The sequence below is a fragment of the Panthera leo genome, chromosome D1, assembly GCF_018350215.1.
Source record: "Panthera leo isolate Ple1 chromosome D1, P.leo_Ple1_pat1.1, whole genome shotgun sequence".
NCBI lineage: Eukaryota > Metazoa > Chordata > Mammalia > Carnivora > Felidae > Panthera > Panthera leo.
In genome coordinates this window covers 114,798,389-114,815,497 of record NC_056688.1, presented here as the reverse complement: position 1 = coordinate 114,815,497, position 17,109 = coordinate 114,798,389, and the positions used below count along the sequence as shown (strand labels likewise).

Sequence of the window (17,109 nt, the reverse complement as noted above, 5' to 3'; positions counted from 1 at the left end):
CCCTCTCTCTCTGCCCCTCCCCCACTCACACCCTGTCTCTCTTTCCTTCAAAAATAAATAAACATTAAGAAAAAGAGAGAGAGAGAAACAACCTATATGAAACCAGCAGTTATATGCTTCCTGCGACAGATTTCATGGATAGTGCCTTTGGGACACTTTCTGAACTTCATGTTCCTTATCTGGGACAGATTCCCAGAACCAAAGGCAAGGAAGGGCTCTGGATCTGTGCAGGAGAGAATGAATCCACAGGGCCCTAGTCTCCAGCCGGCTCCTTCCCAGGCAATGAGCACGTCTGTCTTGGGAGTGAGGGCCTGGAGGGGGCGCCGGGCCAGGCTGAGGGCGGGAGGTGCATCCCGGACGCCTGCAGCCCCACGAAGACTGGGGGACGGGGGCACAGGGCCGCTCTAACCGGGGCGGGGCTTCGTCGCCCGGGCGGGGCTTCGCCCTGCGGCGGAGGCGCCCTCGGCCCCGCCTTCCCGCGCCGCTCTCCGATTGGCCGGCGCGGAGGGGCCCCCGGGGCATTGTGGGCCGCCGCGCTCCGCCGCCGCTTCGCCATGTCGGGCTCCCCCGTAAAGCGGCAGAGGATGGAGAGCGCGCTGGAGCAGCTCAAGCAGTTCACCACCGTGGTGGCCGACACGGGCGACTTCCACGGTGAGGCGCGCTGACCGGCCGTGCTGGGGGCGGGTGTTCGTGGACGCGGAGAGCCGGCGGGGCCCGGGGCGGGGGGGCGGGGGGGCGAGGCGGCCGGGGAATCAGGGTCCTGAGGGGGGCGCGGGCCCGGGATCGGGGGGTCCCGAAGCGGGGAGGGCCGGTGCGGGTAGGGGAGGAGGGAGCGCGGGGGCTGAGGGGAGCGGGTGAAGAGCGCAGCAGGCTGGGGTGGGCAGGGGGCCCCCTCCGAGCTGTTGGGAACCCCGGGAGGGCTTTCCGAGGCTTTATGCTGCGGAAGAGATTCAAGGAGGACCTGGAACTGGTTTCCACCTGGACCCCTTGCCCACGGGGTACAGGTTTATTCGGCACAGGTTGACCTACTGAGCAGGAACTTGAGTCAGTTCTGGGCCCAGAAAGACCAGCTTTTTGCAATCTCCTGTTGCACATCTTCCCACCCCGCCGGGGACAGCCGTAGCCGCAGGTGACTGTCAGTGGCAGGGTGTCCCCCTGGGTGGACATCCACAGCCTGGGGCCGCGGCACTGCGTGGGTAAAGCTCAGTGCTCCTAGGAAAGCAAAGGTTGTCCTGCTGTTAAAATTTAGATTTTCCGGAGTTAGACTTGTGCTCACCGGGGAGAACCAGGGACACACAGACGGGTGGAGGGAAGGGCGATACCGTTAATCCCTAGCGCTCCGTGCCCAGCCTAACAAACAAGATTTTCAGGAAAATTATGAAACGCTCATGGGACGAGTGTTGTGGGGCACACAATACAGAGTGACTTCCTTTCTTTTCTGCTTTCTCATGGTGGCTTGACAAACAGGCCTTAATTCCTCTTTGGCAACTCTGAGTAAGAGGGTTGTTTATCTAGGAGAGTGAACGCGCACATTTGGCTGCCCCCTTTTTTTTTTTAATGTTTATTTATTTATTTTTGAGAGAGAGAGAAAATGTGGGGGAGCAGAGAGAGTGAGCGACACAAAATCCGAAGCAGGCTTCACAGTGTCAGCCCAGAGCCTGACACGGGGCTGGAACTCCCGAACCGTGATATCACCACCTGAGCTGAAATCAAGATTTGGGCACTTATTGAATGAACCTGCTTGGAATTCTCTGTCTCCTCAAGAATAATAAAAAAAAAAAAAAAGAAAGAAAGAAATATCTAGGGGTGCCTGGGTGGTTCAGGCAGTTAAGTGTTCAACTTTGGCTCAGGTCATGATCCCGCAGTTTGTGAGTTCGAGCCCCGCGTCGGGCTCTCTGCTGACAGGTTGGAGCCTGGAGCCTGCTTGGGATTCTGGGTCTCCCTCTCTCTCTGCCCCTCCCCTGCTCATGCTCGGTCTCTCTCAAAAATGAATAAACATTAACAATTAAAACAAAATCTAAACCCAAGTGTTGACATATTTTTTTAATGTTTATTTTTGAGAGAGAGAGAGAAAGCACAAGTAGGGGAAGGGCAGAGAGAGAGGGAGACACAGAATCCGAAGGGGGCCCCAGGCTCCGCACTGTCAGCACAGAGCCTGATGCGGGGCTCGAACCCACGAACTGTGAGATCATGACCTGAGCTGAAGTCAGATGCTTAACCACTGAGCCACCCAAGTGCCCATCATTTTTTATTTTGAACAAATGTGCATTAGTTAATAACGTATATCCATAAACATTACATAGTTGTCAATTGAGTATCCGGTTTTGTGGTCATTTTGTGAAGTGACCTTGGCAGGAGTTGGGGGTGGGGTGGGTCATACACCTCTTTGAAAATACAGTCAAAGCCATGGATGCTCTTTACTGAACAATGCCCCTGCCCCCCAGTTTCACATTCGGTTTAAGTCCCCCGGACCCTGAAGCCCACATGTTGACTCAAGATAAGTATTGGTTTTGTTCTTAAGTTTGCTGAAAGTCAGGCTTCTCAAGACCTAATTTTATGTAACAAAAGGCACCATTTCAGTGCATTCCTCCGTGGATTTTGACACACCTGCATAAACACCACCCCAGAGCACTTCTTATTATTTTGAAATATAGACTCCCAGGAAGTTGTGAAATTAGCCCATAGAATCCCATGTATACTTCGCCCGCTGTCCGCCAGAGGTGACATTATATGTGACCGTGGGTGTGCTGTTAGAAGCAGGAACTTGGTGCCAGCACGGTGGCAGGCGTGGCTCGGTGTTCACCAGCTTGAAACCTGAAAGGGGGTGGGGAGCAGCACTGCCCACAGTGAGTGATAACACGCATAGACTCTTGTGCCCCCGGACAGTTAGAACACAGACGTCCCTTGGGCCCCTGAGAGCTGCCCCCCTTCCCCGTTCCTGGAAGCCCCCAATCCGTTCTCCGTCTCTGTACTCTTGCCATCAAAGGGCACTTTGAAAATACTACTTTTCAGTCACGCAGTCAGTTTACCGCCCCAGCTAACCCTCCAGAGGTGAGCAGCGTGATGCAGGGGGCGGTGGGGCGGGGTGGGGGGTGGGGGGTGGTGGCGGTGGCTGTCAGCCGGCCCTGCTCGTCCACACTCTGCCCTGACAGTGTCAGTGTCGGGTCGGTGAGGCTCCGGGTTCAGCCTCCTTGGTCTCTCCTCGTTCCTGGCTTGGTTACTAAGAACAAGCTAGGGTGAAAAAAGAAAGGAGAGTGGAACGAAGGCAAGTGGTCTTGAATGTAACCGCGTGCTGTCACTCGCTGACTTGCCCGCGTGCCTGCTGGCCCCGGTGTGGCAGCAGGAAGTGCCTTTCCAGCTTCTTCCAGCGCCTCCCGGCCTCCCTTGCGCCTCAGCGGTGAACCAGCCCTCACAGGAGCACATTTCTATTTGATCTCTGGCCTTAATCTTGGTTGTTGTTTTGTTATTGTGCAAACCGCCACCCCTTGCCCAGCCTTCCGGGACAGGGAAGGAATGTGTGCGAAGTGCAACTCTGTGTCCGTGTCTGGGGGACTCGTGGAGGCCTGGGGGGGGGGGGGGGGAGCGAGCACCCCACCGACTCTCCTACTCTCCTTGATCTTTTCCCTAGCCATCGATGAGTACAAGCCCCAGGACGCCACCACCAACCCCTCCCTGATCCTGGCCGCGGCACAGATGCCCGCCTACGAGGGGCTGCTGGACGAGGCCATCGCCTACGGCAAGAAGCTGGGCGGGTGAGCTCAGGGCCCCAACCGCATCTTAGTTCTTGAGCCTCTCAGACTCTGGAAGCTGGGTTTTTTATGTTTGTTTTTATCAACTTTCTCAGAGTGTAATTTACATGGAGGAAACTGCAGCCATAGGAAGTGTCCGGTTCAATGAATGTCGTTTACCGGAGCGTGTACCCTCTGTAAACTCCCCAGTTAAGGCGCAGCACCCCGAAAGTCCCTCCCTCCCCTCTTGTGGCGAGTCTCCCGGCCCCGGCAATCACCGACCTGCCTTCTGTCATTTTATTATCTCTTAACAGCTTTACTAGGGTAAGACTCGCCAAGCGCACAGCTCCGTGTGTTCTGATAAATGTATTCAGTGGTGCAGCCGTCCCCACAATCCGGTCCTGGAGTACGTGAACCTCCTAGAACGTTCCCTGGTGCCCATCTACCATCTGTCCCTGCTCCTCCCCCTCCACGTACCCCTTCCTGATGTCACTTTAAGTTTTCATCAGGGTGACCGTGCACAGCCGAGGGAGTGCCTGGGGGACGCGCGGGTCGGGGCGGCGTGCGGGCGTGGTGTGTGCCCTGCCCTCCACCAGGGACGGCCCCCGCCTCAGCCAGCTGCCTGTCCCTTCTCTTGCTCTTTCACCTCGCTGTGTCCCCAAGGCCTCTGTGCTTCTGGCATTGGGTGACCAGGTGGTGCTCTTAGCGATCCCTGTGTCCAGCCACCCCACGGGCCCTCGCCCGCAATGCACGGGCTGGAGATTTTCCCCTGTGCGCCGGGCTGGCGAGGACCCCCGGACGGGGGGCCGTCTTGGAAACCACTGCGCTCCGCACTCGCCTGCCCAGGCCACTGCAAGGGGACGGAGGAGGTTATTTTCGTCACGTGCCACAAGGTGCAGGGACTCCGTTTGGAACGATGGAAGTTCCGCAGGCAGACGGTAGCGTTGGCCCGAGCTGAGCTCTTAGACGCGGTCACGGTGGTGACTGTTATGCTGTGTGTGTTTTACCATAGTTCAGGGGGGAAAAGTGTGTGTTGTTTTCTTGGGGTTTTCTGGTTTAAGAGAAGGAAGATGAGGGGCGCCTGGGGGGGGGGGTTAGTCGGTTAAGCATCCGACTCCTGATTTCAGCTCAGGTGGTGATCTCATGGTTCTTGAGATCAAGCCCCGCGTAGGGCTCTGTGCTGACCGTGCGGAGCCTGCTTGAGATTCTCTCTGTGCCCCTCCCCCCGTTCCTGCTCTCTCTCTTTCTCTCTCTCAAAATACATAAATAAACATTAGAAAAAGAGGGAGAAGATGAGGGAAAGGAATTTGTTTTGTAGAATCCCGTGCCCTTAAAACTAACAAGCTTTTGACCTAATTTTTTCCCTTGAATTTTAGGTCACAGGAGGAACAGATTAAAAACGCTATGGATAAGCTTTTTGTGTTGTTCGGAGCAGAAATATTGAAGAAGGTTCCGGGCCGTGTATCCACAGAAGTGGATGCCAGGTGAGGACTCGGGTGGACGGGCTCGGGGGTCCGTAGACCCGCGTGGCGCCGCAGCCTCGCTCGGTGAGGAGCGCGGGGCGGTGCCCCCTGTCCAGCGACTGGTGTCCAGCCTGTGTTCTGCGTAGGCCCCTGGAGGGGTGTGAGGGTGAGCCGGGCTCCAGGCTGGTCCTTCTCGGTGGGTGTCGTGAGGCGAGGCCGCTCCTTGTTGTCCTAGGTTGTCCTTCGACAAGGACGCCATGGTGGCCCGTGCCAGGCGCCTCATCGAGCTCTACCAGGAGGCCGGGATCAGCAAGGACCAGGTCCTTATAAAGCTGTCGTCCACCTGGGAAGGGATTCAGGCCGGAAAGTAAGTACCCCTGCGAGGGGGCTTCTGCAGCAGGTTCCCGGGTGGGCGCCGCGTGGGGGGCCCTCCTCCCGGTGGCGGGGTGCGGGGTGGCCACGTCCAGAGAGGCGCGAGGCCTGTGTGAGGCCCCAGGCTCCCGTCCTCCCGCCGGCACCACCTGTAAAGAGCCGACTGGTTGTCGTCCCAGGTGTGCTGAGCTGCCCCGAGCGGTCCCTGCCCGGAGGCCACCGACACCTGAGCCTCCGTGCCAGCGAGGGCGTCTCACACACGATGGGATGTGGGTTTTCTGGGCCCCTTAACACCTGCGGCCACTCACCCACTTTCTGTCTCTCTGGCTTTGCCTGTTCCGCGTGTCTCACGTCAACAGAATCACAGAACACGTGACCTTTTGTGTCTGGCTTCCCTCACGTGGCAGGTGTCGAGGTTCACCCAAGTGGCAGCGTGTGTCCGGGCTGTGTCCCTGTTAAGGCTAATGCTCCCTTGTATCTACACCGCATTTTGTGTGTCCGCCTTTGGGGCCGTCACGGGTGATGCTGCCTTGAACGTCCGTGTCCAGGTTTGGGCACGTGGCGTACGTCTTGGGGACACGCTCATGGGGGTAGGGTTGCCACGTCGTGCCGCCCCTCAGCGCGGTCCTGGCCGTGTCCCACTGGCTGTGCCGTCTGCGGCCACAGTTTTTCCTCCTTTACTTTGATACTTGTCATTTCTGTCAGCAGTGTTTGGAAAATCTTTTGAGAACCCTAGAAATTATTCTTGACCCCGAGTCAGTTGGTCCCGCTCACCACATCCCTTTCCCGAGCCCTCCGCGGCTCGTTGCTCCCACAAGTGTCCCGAGTCCTTGGGCAGCACAGCCAGGCCGGAAAGAAAGTGCCATTAACATGGACACGTACAGGCAGCTGCACATCCCAGGGTCCTGGGCACCACCTCCGACACTCACTCGTGCAGACAGACTGAGATCCGGGTCAGGATGGGGCTGAGATGTGTCCCAGCCACTTCTGTTTTGTTTTGTTTTGTTTTAATGTTTTTATTTATTCTTGAGACAGAGACAGAGCACAAGCGGGGGAGGGGCAGAGAGAGAGGGAGACACAGAATCCGAAGCAGGCTCCAGGCTGTCCACATAGAGCCTGACGTGGGGCTCGAACCCACAAACCACGAGATCATCACCTGGGCCAGTCAGACCCGGAACCGACTGAGCTAGCGAGGTGCCCCGTGTCCGAGCCGCTTCTGAGGCCACATCCGCATGGTGCCACGAGGTTGCAAACCTCCCCGAGCAGCATGGTCAGCACGTGGGCGCCTGGGCTAAGTAAGCGGAGCCCGGGGCCGTGCCCGATGGCAGGTGGCGCGCCGCACGCAAGGCTGGGCGGCGCCCGTGCGCAGTCCTCGTGGTCGCTGGAAACTTGCTGTGCAGACGGAGCCCCGTCCAGATCAGACCAGAGTCCTCTTGAGGATTAGCTGCGTCGACTGTGTCTTTCGCTGCCAAATCGGGCTTGTTTCTTCTGCACTCTCTTTCACCATCTCAGGGTTAGATGGAACAGTCCTGTCCTTCGTGCGTCCCCTGCTCAGGGACTGTTTCCCCACAGTGTCTGTCTCCTGTCTCACACTTTGATAAAGCCACCTTCCCAGAGCGCCCCACCGGCCGCTTCCGAAAACACCTCCACTTAGGTCGGACCCGCGCAGCTGCCGGGTGTCATCGAGGTGGTGGTCGTAGGAGGGCCTGGCCTCGAGCGCGGCACCTCCCGTGGGCCGGCCTGAGCTGCGGGTGCCCGCGCCGGGAACACGTATGGCTGTGCCACGCACGAGACGTGGTAGAGGCTGGCCGCCCACCGCCGCCCCGTCCTCGCTCTCCGCAGCCATACTTCTCGAACGCTGCCATGGAGGCCACTTGGAAGCTGTCCCTTGGGGTAGAAATGTGCCTAGAGGGGCCTGAGCACAGGCTCGGCCGTCCCAGCTCACTCCGCAGCGCGTGGCAGAGTGGGCATTGCCCTATCTCAGGGGTCAACCCCAGCACGTCCTGGTGGGTGGTGACGCAGGGAGGCTGCAGGATGCGGGGAGGGGGTGGGGGACAGAGGGCGGGACGGTACCGTGGTCAGGTGAGTCCGCGGGGTCTGGCCCCGGCCAGCTCTGGGAGGTGGCGTGGGACTGGGGTCCCAGGTGCAGATGTGCGTGTCTGGGCCGGGAGGCCCACTGTGGCTCCCAGGGGGCCTGTCTTGCCTTTTCTCTCTGTTTTGAAATGTGGGTTTGACGAAAATCCCAGTCACCCATCACCCACTGGCCAGGGAGAGCCCGGGTGACTGTGGCAGATGTGGGTGCCATGGGGCGGGGGGGGGGGGGGCCGCCCCGATCCCGCCTGTCCCCTGAGTGAATCGCGAGCCTCTTTCCAGGTCACGCGGGTTCCCAGGGCCCCCCGGCCTGGCTCACCCCGCCCTGTCCCCTCAGGGAGCTGGAAGAGCAGCACGGCATCCACTGCAACATGACGCTGCTCTTCTCCTTTGCCCAGGCCGTGGCCTGCGCCGAGGCGGGGGTGACGCTCATCTCCCCCTTCGTGGGGCGCATCCTCGACTGGCACGTGGCCAACACAGACAAGAAGGCCTACGAGCCCCTGGAGGACCCCGGTGAGGGGCGCGGCGGGGCGCAGGGTCGGGGGGTGGCGGCTCTGGGCGGCGCTGTCGGCGGGGAGGCCGCTCAGGAACCCGGTGTGTGTCACCGCAGGAGTGAAGAGCGTCACCAAGATCTACAACTACTACAAGAAGTTTGGCTACAAGACCATCGTCATGGGCGCCTCCTTCCGCAACACCGGCGAGATCAAGGCGCTGGCGGGCTGTGACTTCCTCACCATCTCGCCCAAGCTGCTGGGGGAGCTGCTCAAGGACAACAGCAAGCTGGCACCCATGCTGTCGGCCAAGGCGGGTAAGGCCGCCTCACCCTGGTCACCGCGGGGCGGGTGCAGCCCGGGGGTGCGGACCGCGTCCCACCTGTGTCTGGAGCCCAAGGGCCTGGGGCCTGAGGGGGGCACGGGGGGGGGGCGCAGAAGGCCCTGGGTGATGCCCGTGCTCCCAGCCCAGGCGAGCGACCTGGAGAAGGTGCACCTGGATGAGAAGGCCTTCCGCTGGCTGCACAACGAAGACCAGATGGCCGTGGAGAAGCTCTCGGACGGCATCCGCAAGTTTGCCGCCGACGCCGTGAAGCTGGAGCGGGTGCTGATGGTGAGCGCCCCCGGGCTCGAGCCGGGCAGGGCCGGGGCCTCCCCTGGGGACTCGGGGGTGTCGGCTCCTCTGGCGGCCCCGGCAGAGGGGCCGCTTCCTTCCGGTCCCCAAGGCCTTTCCTGGCACCTGTCACGCTTTTCCCTCTCCCTCCCTAGGAACGCATGTTCGGCGCAGAGAACGGAAAGTAGCCCTGAGTAGTGCCCGAGGCCGGAGGTGCCGGAGGCCGGAGCGCGGATCTGCACCACCTGAGGGGGCGAGTGATAGGCCTGGCGATGAATGAATTGTGCATTTTTTACCGGTTGGAGCCCGGATGGATCCTAGATTCTGTGTCAAATTTTGCCTAACTCATTAAAGCGATCACTTTTCTTGTGCTCCGTTCCTGACTCGCCGCAGCCCCTCCCCCCAGCACCGCTGCCCCTTTGGCTACAACCGCCTCTGGCTACAACCGGAGTCCAGCCGGGGTGATGCAGTTACAGGCCCTCCCCTGGGCCTGGAGCCTGTGCCGAGTGCGGCTGGAGCCAGGGGGCGGGAGCACCCAGGGGCGTCCCTGCTGCTTTGGTTCCCGTGTGGGTGCCACCTGGGGGGACGGTTGGGTATGTGCCGGCTGTTACCTCCGAGCCCCGAGTGCCCAGCGTGGCGTGGCTTCGGATGGACACGTCCACTGGCGCACCACCTACTACACCGGGAAGGGCTTGTTGGGGGCAGTGACGGGGGCCCCCGGGGTAGCCCCTCTGTCCCACCAGAAGAGGCACAGGAGGCTGGGCGAGGCTGCCCAGAAGAGGTCACGTTAGGGTCACAGGCTACCCATCTGCCCTCCAGGTAGGGAGGGTTCCAGCTGACAATTCTGGGTCTGTGCCGGTGAAGACGGGGGTCAGGGACAGACCTGAGACACAGCCCTGGGTCCCACTAAGGGCCAGCAGGGAGGCCGGTGCCCCCTTCTCCCTGGGAGCGCCCACCAAGTGCACAAAGCTGTTCCCCACAGCTTTCTAGAGATGCCCAGGCCCCCCCCCCCCAACTTCCTGCTGGGGCCAGAGCATCAGGGCGTGGTGTTGGTTCCAGAATGGCTACCTTGCCAAGGGTGGGCTTCTGGGCACAGGGCCCCCATGGTGGGCTGCATCACCTCAGGTACACGAGCCTGGCCCCAGCTGGCCCAGCCTCTGCTGAGAACCACCTTAGGGTGTGCAGGGAGCAGGCAGGTCACAGCAGGGGGGGCTGCTGGGTGTCTGACTGGCGGCTTTGTACCTGAGGCTCATCGAGGCCTCGGCTGACAGGCAGGCTGGGGCCAGGCCTTCCTCTCCAAGCTGGTCAACAGGCTGCACCCTAGGACTTGGAATCTGCCCCCGATCCCGACCCCGGGCCTCAGGTCTGTGTGACCGGGTACGATCAACACGCATTGAGCCCACCCACTCACCCACATGTACGGGCTGGTGACATTAGTACTTAGACCCTGCAGACCACGGAGCTCTGAAACGCCGCCCCCACCCCGAAAGGTTTCCTGTTCCTTCGACCCAGCCTCCCACCCACAGTCCATGGGTTCAAGCCCCGTGCCAGGCGCTGTGCTGATGGCATGGAACCTGCTGAGTCTGTCTCCCTCTTTCTCTGCACCTTCCCCATTCGCACTCACTCTCAAAATAAACTTAAAAAAAATACACGGGTCGTGGAAACTACAATTTGTTTCACGTTTGTTATTGTCACTAATGCTGCTACAGACGCTTACGCGTTGTTCCCGTAGGTCATTTCCCGCAGGCGGACGTCAGGGTCTGTTTTAAAGCCCTAGGCATGTGGGGGCATCCCAGAGCAGCAGGCCGCCCACACCCACACCCTGCCCCTTCCGGGGGGGCCCGCATTTCTCGAAGCCTGGAGGCACCCCCAGCCCCACACCCTGACCTGGCAAAGCCAGGGCCGAGCCACGGCGGCTGCCCAGGAAGCGGCTGTGTGGGGCGCTCGGCAGGGCCCGCCGGCACCCTGATCTGACACTCAGAAGCAAAACCATCACTAGCTCTCTGTAGATGGTACAGATGATACCCACGAGGCGTGATCTTTAAGAAACCTGCGGTGATCCGTGCAGGCAGAGTAGGACCGAGGCCCCTGGGTGCGGGTGGCCAGCCCGCAGTGGGCACAGAGCAGGGCGACAGCGGTGTCAGGAGCTCCTGGTCCAGTGCTCCCAGCAAACACCCGAAGCGGAGGGGGCGTGCGAGCATCTCAGAGTGATCTGCGGCACTGGAAGGAGCGGCCTGAGACCCAGGGATGCCTTGCTTCCTTGCTCCTCCTTTGTTCCAAGGGGCTGGGTGCAGAGCTGGGCCCAGACGGGGAGGGGCCGGCGGAAGGTGGGACCCACAAGAAGGCCCGGGCGGCTCCTGGAGGTCCCACCGTGGGCCGCAGCCTGGGCCAGGCACCCCGAGGAGACCACAGGGTGATCCGGACGCACCGGGAAGGGGCCTCCCCAGCAAAGGCCTGCGGGGTCCTGGATGGTGCGGACCGACCGCCGCCCCAGACCCAGGTCGACCACACGCACAGCCTCCCGCCCGGTAGGGCCTGTGCCGCTGTCACTTCTACTCACAAGCAGAGGTGCAGCTGCAAGCCTGGAGGCCGCCCGGCAGCAGCGCCGTGGGCCAGCAGTACCGCTCTGAAGACGCACAAGCACGTTTCCCTCAGGAGCGTGGTGACACCTGCCCCTAGGTCCACCCTGGCCTGGCGCAGTGCCGCCATCACAATCCGAAACCACACACCAGGCAAGGATTACAATCAGGGCGGCTCCTTCAGCACCTGCCGGTCCGGGGGCGTTCTGGGGGCCGGGAGCTAGCACAGCCCCCCAACACCCACAGCGGTGGAGGCAGCAGCCTAGGCACCGTCACCACACAAAATGGGATCCCGGTGCCCTGGCGAGGCTCAGCCTGGGCGGACGGGGACAGGCAAGGGCGAGAGACCCGGCGCCCAGGAAGACCAGGGGGCGCCGAGACCCCACACCAGGACCCCACGGCTGACTCAGACCCGCTCTGCGCATTACGCTCCCTTGGAATTCTCAGAGACCACCTATCGCCCTCAGCTCTCCCTCTGCTCCAAAGAAAACGCCCCTCAGGGCTCAGTCCCGGAGGCCCCCAACAATCCCACAGGGTCGGGCAGGGGCCGGGAAAGTCGCTCTCAGGGGCGGTGGCGGAGGCAGGGTCCCCGGAGGCCTGAGGTGGCAGCGTCCACTGGCAGGCTGGCTGGCTCCGCGGGAAGCCACGTCACTTCCTGCAGGACAGGTCAGGTCAGGGATCAGGCTCCGGCAAAGGGCCTGCCAGGAGCCAGGAGCCCGCACCCCCCTGCCCCACGGCCCCTCACCGGCTGCCGCACAGGAAGAGCAGATTCTGCACAGCCGGGACGGTGGAGCTGGCGTTCTGGCCCGTGACGAGGTGGCGGTCCAGCACCACGTGCACAGCGTCAGGCTCGCTGGCTGCAGGGGCCCCAAGAGCGTGGCCTCAGGCAGTGCCCGCGCCAGGCTCGCCCCCCTCTCCCCTCGCAGGGGCCTGGGGAGGACTTGGCCTGGGCCTCCCCCAGGGCTCAGCCGCAGCTGCGGCCCCCGGCCCCCACCCAGCTCACCACTGAAGCTGGCGCCCGCGTCCTTCACGAAGTCCTCCACGATGAGGGGCAGGCGGGCAAAGCCAGGCGCCCTGACGAGCTCGTACACAGAGGGCTGCGGAGGGAGGGGGGAGGGGGTTCCCACCCCGGGGTCAGGAAGGTCCAAATCAAGCAGGGACGCCGGGGCTGGGGCTGTGCGCCGCTGCTCCAGGGGGTCCGCCCTCCCGCCGCAGGTGCTCAGACAACAAAACCATCGGGCCGCCCCTCCACGGCCCCAGGGCGCATGAGCCAGTGAAGGAGCTGGGCTGGGCGAGCAGCCTCAGGGCTGAGACCCTCGGTAGCAACGGTAGCAACGGGCAGAGTCCAGGGACAGGGTGGTGGGTACAGCCGCCCCAGGGCCGCGGGGGCACACAGTGAGATGCCCCTGCGGCTCTCCCCCCTCCCAACCTCGGCCGCACCACTGGCCAGGCCGGTCCCATGCAGACCCAAGTGGTCGGGCCGCAGTCCTCGAGGTCTGGACCCTCCCTCCAGTCTCCTGTCTGACCAGGCCCTCTCCCTCACTCCTGGACACGAAAGGTGCCGTGCACTTGACAAGGACAAAAGCAAGGTCTTGACCTGACCCCTGCTCCTTCTCCGGCATCCCAAAGTCACCCCCCCACCACACACACACACACACACACACACACACACACACACACACACTAAGAGCCCCACCCTGTGCTCCCCTCCCCTCGTCCAGAGCCTGTGCCTGTGCCCTGGGGCCATCTCGGAGGGCAGCAGGGGAGGGGTGAGGAGGGGCAAGCAAGCAGCACCACTGCCTGGGGCCGGAAACCCATGATCCTGGGCTGGGCACATGACTGTCTCCCTTGCCAGAGGACAGTCCCCGTGCTTCCAAGCACGTATGCGGGCCTCTGAAGCCTTCTCCGGCTTGGGACCTGGGACCCTCCCTTGCACCGCACTCACCCCCGTGACGCTGTAGCCCTGGAACACCCACGACCGGTCCTCATTGGTGGCGCAGCAGAGGGCGGCGACGCCGTGACCAACAGCGCAGATGGGCTCTGGAAGCAGGGGCGGGGCCTGAGGCCGACACCCGCCGGGGCCCCTGCCCCTCTCCCCACACCTCCCAGCTCAGAGCTCCCTCCACCTATGGGGCACGACGGGCCCAGTGACCAAACCGCAGGTGGGGAAGCTGGAGCGCATTCCCACGGTGGCAGCGGCGGCCGGGAACGACCGCTCTCTGTCCAGACCACACTGGACACAGGCGGCCCTGTTCCCACTGACAAAGGTCGCTGTGTGGAGCCCTGGGTCTCTGTCTGTTGGTCCCTAATGAGCATCCTGTCCCCATCCCTGTCAGGTCTGGGCAGCGTGCCACATCTCCACAGAACAGCCTTTCTCCTCGCCCTGCTGGCCTCCAGCCCTGAACCCCGTGACGAACAAAGCCGGCAGGTCGCCCACCCGCCTCAGAGCGAGTTGGGGGAAACAGCCACCAGCCCCCACGGAGGCCAGGAAGAGGTCACACACAGGGGGAGCGACCGAGGGGCACGTGGTGGGGGGCACAGGGAGGGGCGCCCCACCGCGTGTGTGTGCACCTGTGCGTGCAAGCACGTGCGCCCTCATGGTCAGTCAGAGGCTCTCTGCGTCTGCCCTGTCTGCCCCCCCAAACCATCCCCACTGGCCTCTCCCGGCCGTTGGTGCCGCCCCACGCACATCCCCAGTCCCAGGGGTCACCTACTGCTCTCTGAGCGGAAGTGCTGGAGGATGCGGGCCAGGGACCCGCTGCTGGCCAGGTCGGCCAGGGCCCCGGGACAGCTGGGAATCAGGAGGGCGTGGTACCGGGCACCTGGGGGGAGACCACGGCAGTTCGGTCACAGACAGCGAGGACGCGGGCGGCTCGGTCATGGCGCTCCGCGGCAAGTGCGTCAGAAACAGAAGCAAGGGAGCACTCTGGAGGCCACGAACCCCCCCGGGATCCCGCACCTCGAGCCCCCAAGGTTCTGGCCCCCGGGGCCCCTCACCATCAATGGACTCCAGCTTGGCGGGACTCGCGTAGGCCTTGAGGCGGAAATCCTGCACCCAGCGGGCGTTGCTGTCGTTAACGTCCACGAAGTCTATGGTCCTCCCCTGCAGGAGCACGGAGAGGCAGACACCCCACTGTCGGTTCACAGGGACTTCAGAGGCTGACGGGAGCTCGGGGACAAAGGCACCGACAGCCCAGCCCCTCACCCCTCCTCGCCGCACCCCCCCAGCCACCCCTTGCTGGCCCTCGTCTCCCACCCATAAGGTGGCAGCAACTGTCCCACTGGGGACGACAACGGAAACATGCCAAGTGACAGACACTCGAGGCATCGCTGTGACCCCTAAAGCCCACGCCACAGAAAACTGGAGAACCGGTGAAGGTCCATACCACCCTCGCGCACGTGTGCAGGCGCTGACCTACGACAAAAGGTCTCCCGCACCACAGTGGGGCCAGAGCTTGACGATGCCACCAAGGTCCGAGTCCTCCGCCCGGCCACCTCTCTCGGGGTCACGTCAACCTGAGGCTCCCTGCTCCTCCCTGAGACAAACAGCACTCCCCCGGCCTCACCCCCAAAAAGGTAGGAGCCCGTCCGTGCATCTGGCTGGACTCACCCCAGGGGTGGCCACCTGCAGGTTGAAGGCGGCGCCAGCCAACGTGAAGCAGTGCAGGAAGGACTGGGCGGACACACCTGCAAGGTGAACACGGCTCTCAAAAGGCCACGAGGCTCTGGGGGCAGCACGAGGGGCAGCAGGGCACACACTCCCAGCTCCAGCCTGGAGTCTTCTCCTGGTCCCCCACCCCAATGGAGGACCCCCTCTCACAGCCCCAGCCCACAGGCCCCGCCCCCAAAGGACAGGCTGTCTCCCTGGCCCGACTACTAAAGGCCTTTCAGAAGGCAAACCCAAGTGCAAACCCAAGGGCATCGACTGAGCCCACCCCCCACTCCCCCTACATTCAGCCAGGGAGAGGCAACACTGAGCAAGCCCTATGTCCTGGGGGGTGGGCAAAGGTCAGCGGGACCCTCTTCACTCCCCTCGGGCAGGCCTCGCCCTCACTGAAGGACACTTGGCTCCCGGACCCTGCCCCCATCCCCAGTGCTGCTCACAGCCCTCTTCTGTCCACGTCTGGCCCACAAGATTCCTGGCTGCTGGGGCTGGAGCTATCTGCTTCTAAACAGGATTGGTGTGCACCCTTCCACCTTTACCCCAATCCCCGACCCCACCCCTAAACCTCTTCTCTATCTTTATTCGTCCTTTTATACTAATACGTATCGAGCAGAGTGCACGCGCTGAGCAAAGACAGTACCCACAAATCATCCCCCAGACTTTGCCTGATTGTGCTCTCAGTTCCTTGAACACTGCTTCACCCCAGGGCCTCCTCAAGGGACTCTGGCCGGAACCCTCATCCTGCCTACAGTGCCTCGTGGCCTGGTCAGAGCTGTGCCCCCACCCCACGTCCTCAACATCCCTTCCGCACCGCACAGCCAAGCTGGCCCAACGCCTCCTCACCCTCATCCACTCCAACCAGCCACCTTTGGTTGTACCCCCCAACCTGCCACTCCAGGACCGACCCCGTTCCCCGTGGCTCCTCCCACCCTCAGTGTGGGCACAGCGCTCAGGGCCCCTGGGGCTCAGCACACAGTGACTCCACGACCTGCAATCCTCTCCCTCACCCTCTTGCGCCTCTAGAATACAAGGAGACCAGGCTCCAGAGCCAGACCCCAGGTCCCAACCCTGGGTCGCCACCTCCCCCACCACGTGACCAAGGGCTCATCACTTCCCTCCGACAAAGGAAGCACAGATGCTCGGTACAGTCAGCTGCCTCCCCGCCCGTCGGTTCGTTCCTTCCCTGCTGGCCCTGAGCGAGAATCTGCACGGAATCGCAGACCCACCAGCCCCGCTGTCCTGCTCGAGCCCCACGCCGGCCCCTCCTGGTGCCTTCACCACCTGGCGGGTCTGAGGGTTCTCTGCCCCCGCACATTTCCGGCCCCCAGAACCAAACTTCTCCAACCCTTCACCCTCCTGGGTGTGCGCAGAGCCAGCCAGCAGACAGGCGGGCACAGGCTCATGACCCACCTGCTCCGGAAGGCCCCGGCCCCCGGGCCTGCCGCCCCCCCCACCCGGCCCCTCAGAAACCCCCCGCCCCTCCCCACACTGAGGCCTGCCCGCCCCCGAGGCGGCACTTGCGGGCGCCAGCCCGGGACCCGCTCTCTTCCCACAGAAACGCCGGGGCGCGGGGCCCCCCTGCGGTCAGCCAGCGCCCCCGCGCCCGGGACACTGGCGACGCTCCCTCTCCACGGCGGGGCTTCCACCTGCCTCCCCGCCGGCGCCGCTGGGCGCCCGCCCGCCCTCGCGAGCCTCACCCTCGGCGGCGCCGCTGGCCACCAGCAGGCAGGCGGGCCGGCTCTGCAGCCGCTCGGACGCCATGGGTTCGGCCGGGGCCGGTGCGGCCTGCGCGTGCGTGAAGTGTACGTGCGTGTGTGCGCGCGCGGTCCGGGATCGCCGGTCACGTGTCGCGGCGCTTCGCTGCGGGGCCAATGCGGCGCCAGGCTCACGCGCCGTGCCTCCTCCCTCCCGGCCCCGCCCCCCAGCGCGCGTCAGGGGCGGAGTCCGCCCCGTGCGACTGCGCCCTAGGCCCGAGCCCCCTCCAGCTCCGTGAGCGGGGCGGAGGGCGTCCGGGGGCTCAGACCTCGGCCCCAGAGCGCGGGCTGACTTCCCGGCGGGACGCCTCAGCGGCCCCGAGCACACCCCTGGCCCGGCCCCTGGACACAGTC

General features: G+C 63.1%; 2 protein-coding genes across 5 annotated transcripts; one reads left to right on the top strand and one right to left on the bottom strand.

Annotated features, from left to right (window-relative positions):
- Positions 1-507: 507 nt before the first annotated feature.
- Positions 508-9,123, top strand: TALDO1 (transaldolase 1). Its single transcript, XM_042904898.1, has 8 exons — positions 508-651; positions 3,629-3,752; positions 5,105-5,212; positions 5,427-5,558; positions 7,992-8,167; positions 8,265-8,462; positions 8,613-8,758; positions 8,914-9,123. Exons 1-8 carry the CDS (start codon positions 555-557, stop codon positions 8,944-8,946), a joined length of 1,014 nt encoding a protein of 337 aa, XP_042760832.1. The 5' UTR covers positions 508-554; the 3' UTR covers positions 8,947-9,123.
- Positions 8,610-16,824, bottom strand: GATD1 (glutamine amidotransferase class 1 domain containing 1). 4 transcript variants are annotated; one of them, XM_042904901.1, is made up of 8 exons: positions 16,699-16,824; positions 14,948-15,024; positions 14,335-14,440; positions 14,052-14,159; positions 13,283-13,377; positions 12,341-12,434; positions 12,083-12,194; positions 8,610-11,992 (listed from the first exon to the last, which is right to left on the bottom strand). In XM_042904901.1, exons 1-8 carry the CDS (start codon positions 16,760-16,762, stop codon positions 11,986-11,988), a joined length of 663 nt encoding a protein of 220 aa, XP_042760835.1. In that variant the 5' UTR covers positions 16,763-16,824; the 3' UTR covers positions 8,610-11,985. The 4 variants fall into 4 exon arrangements, with proteins under 4 accessions (XP_042760835.1, XP_042760833.1, XP_042760836.1 ...); XM_042904899.1 differs by having other exon boundaries at positions 14,904-15,010; XM_042904902.1 differs by lacking the exon at positions 8,610-11,992 and having other exon boundaries at positions 12,079-12,194.
- Between the last annotated feature and the right edge of the window lie 285 nt (positions 16,825-17,109).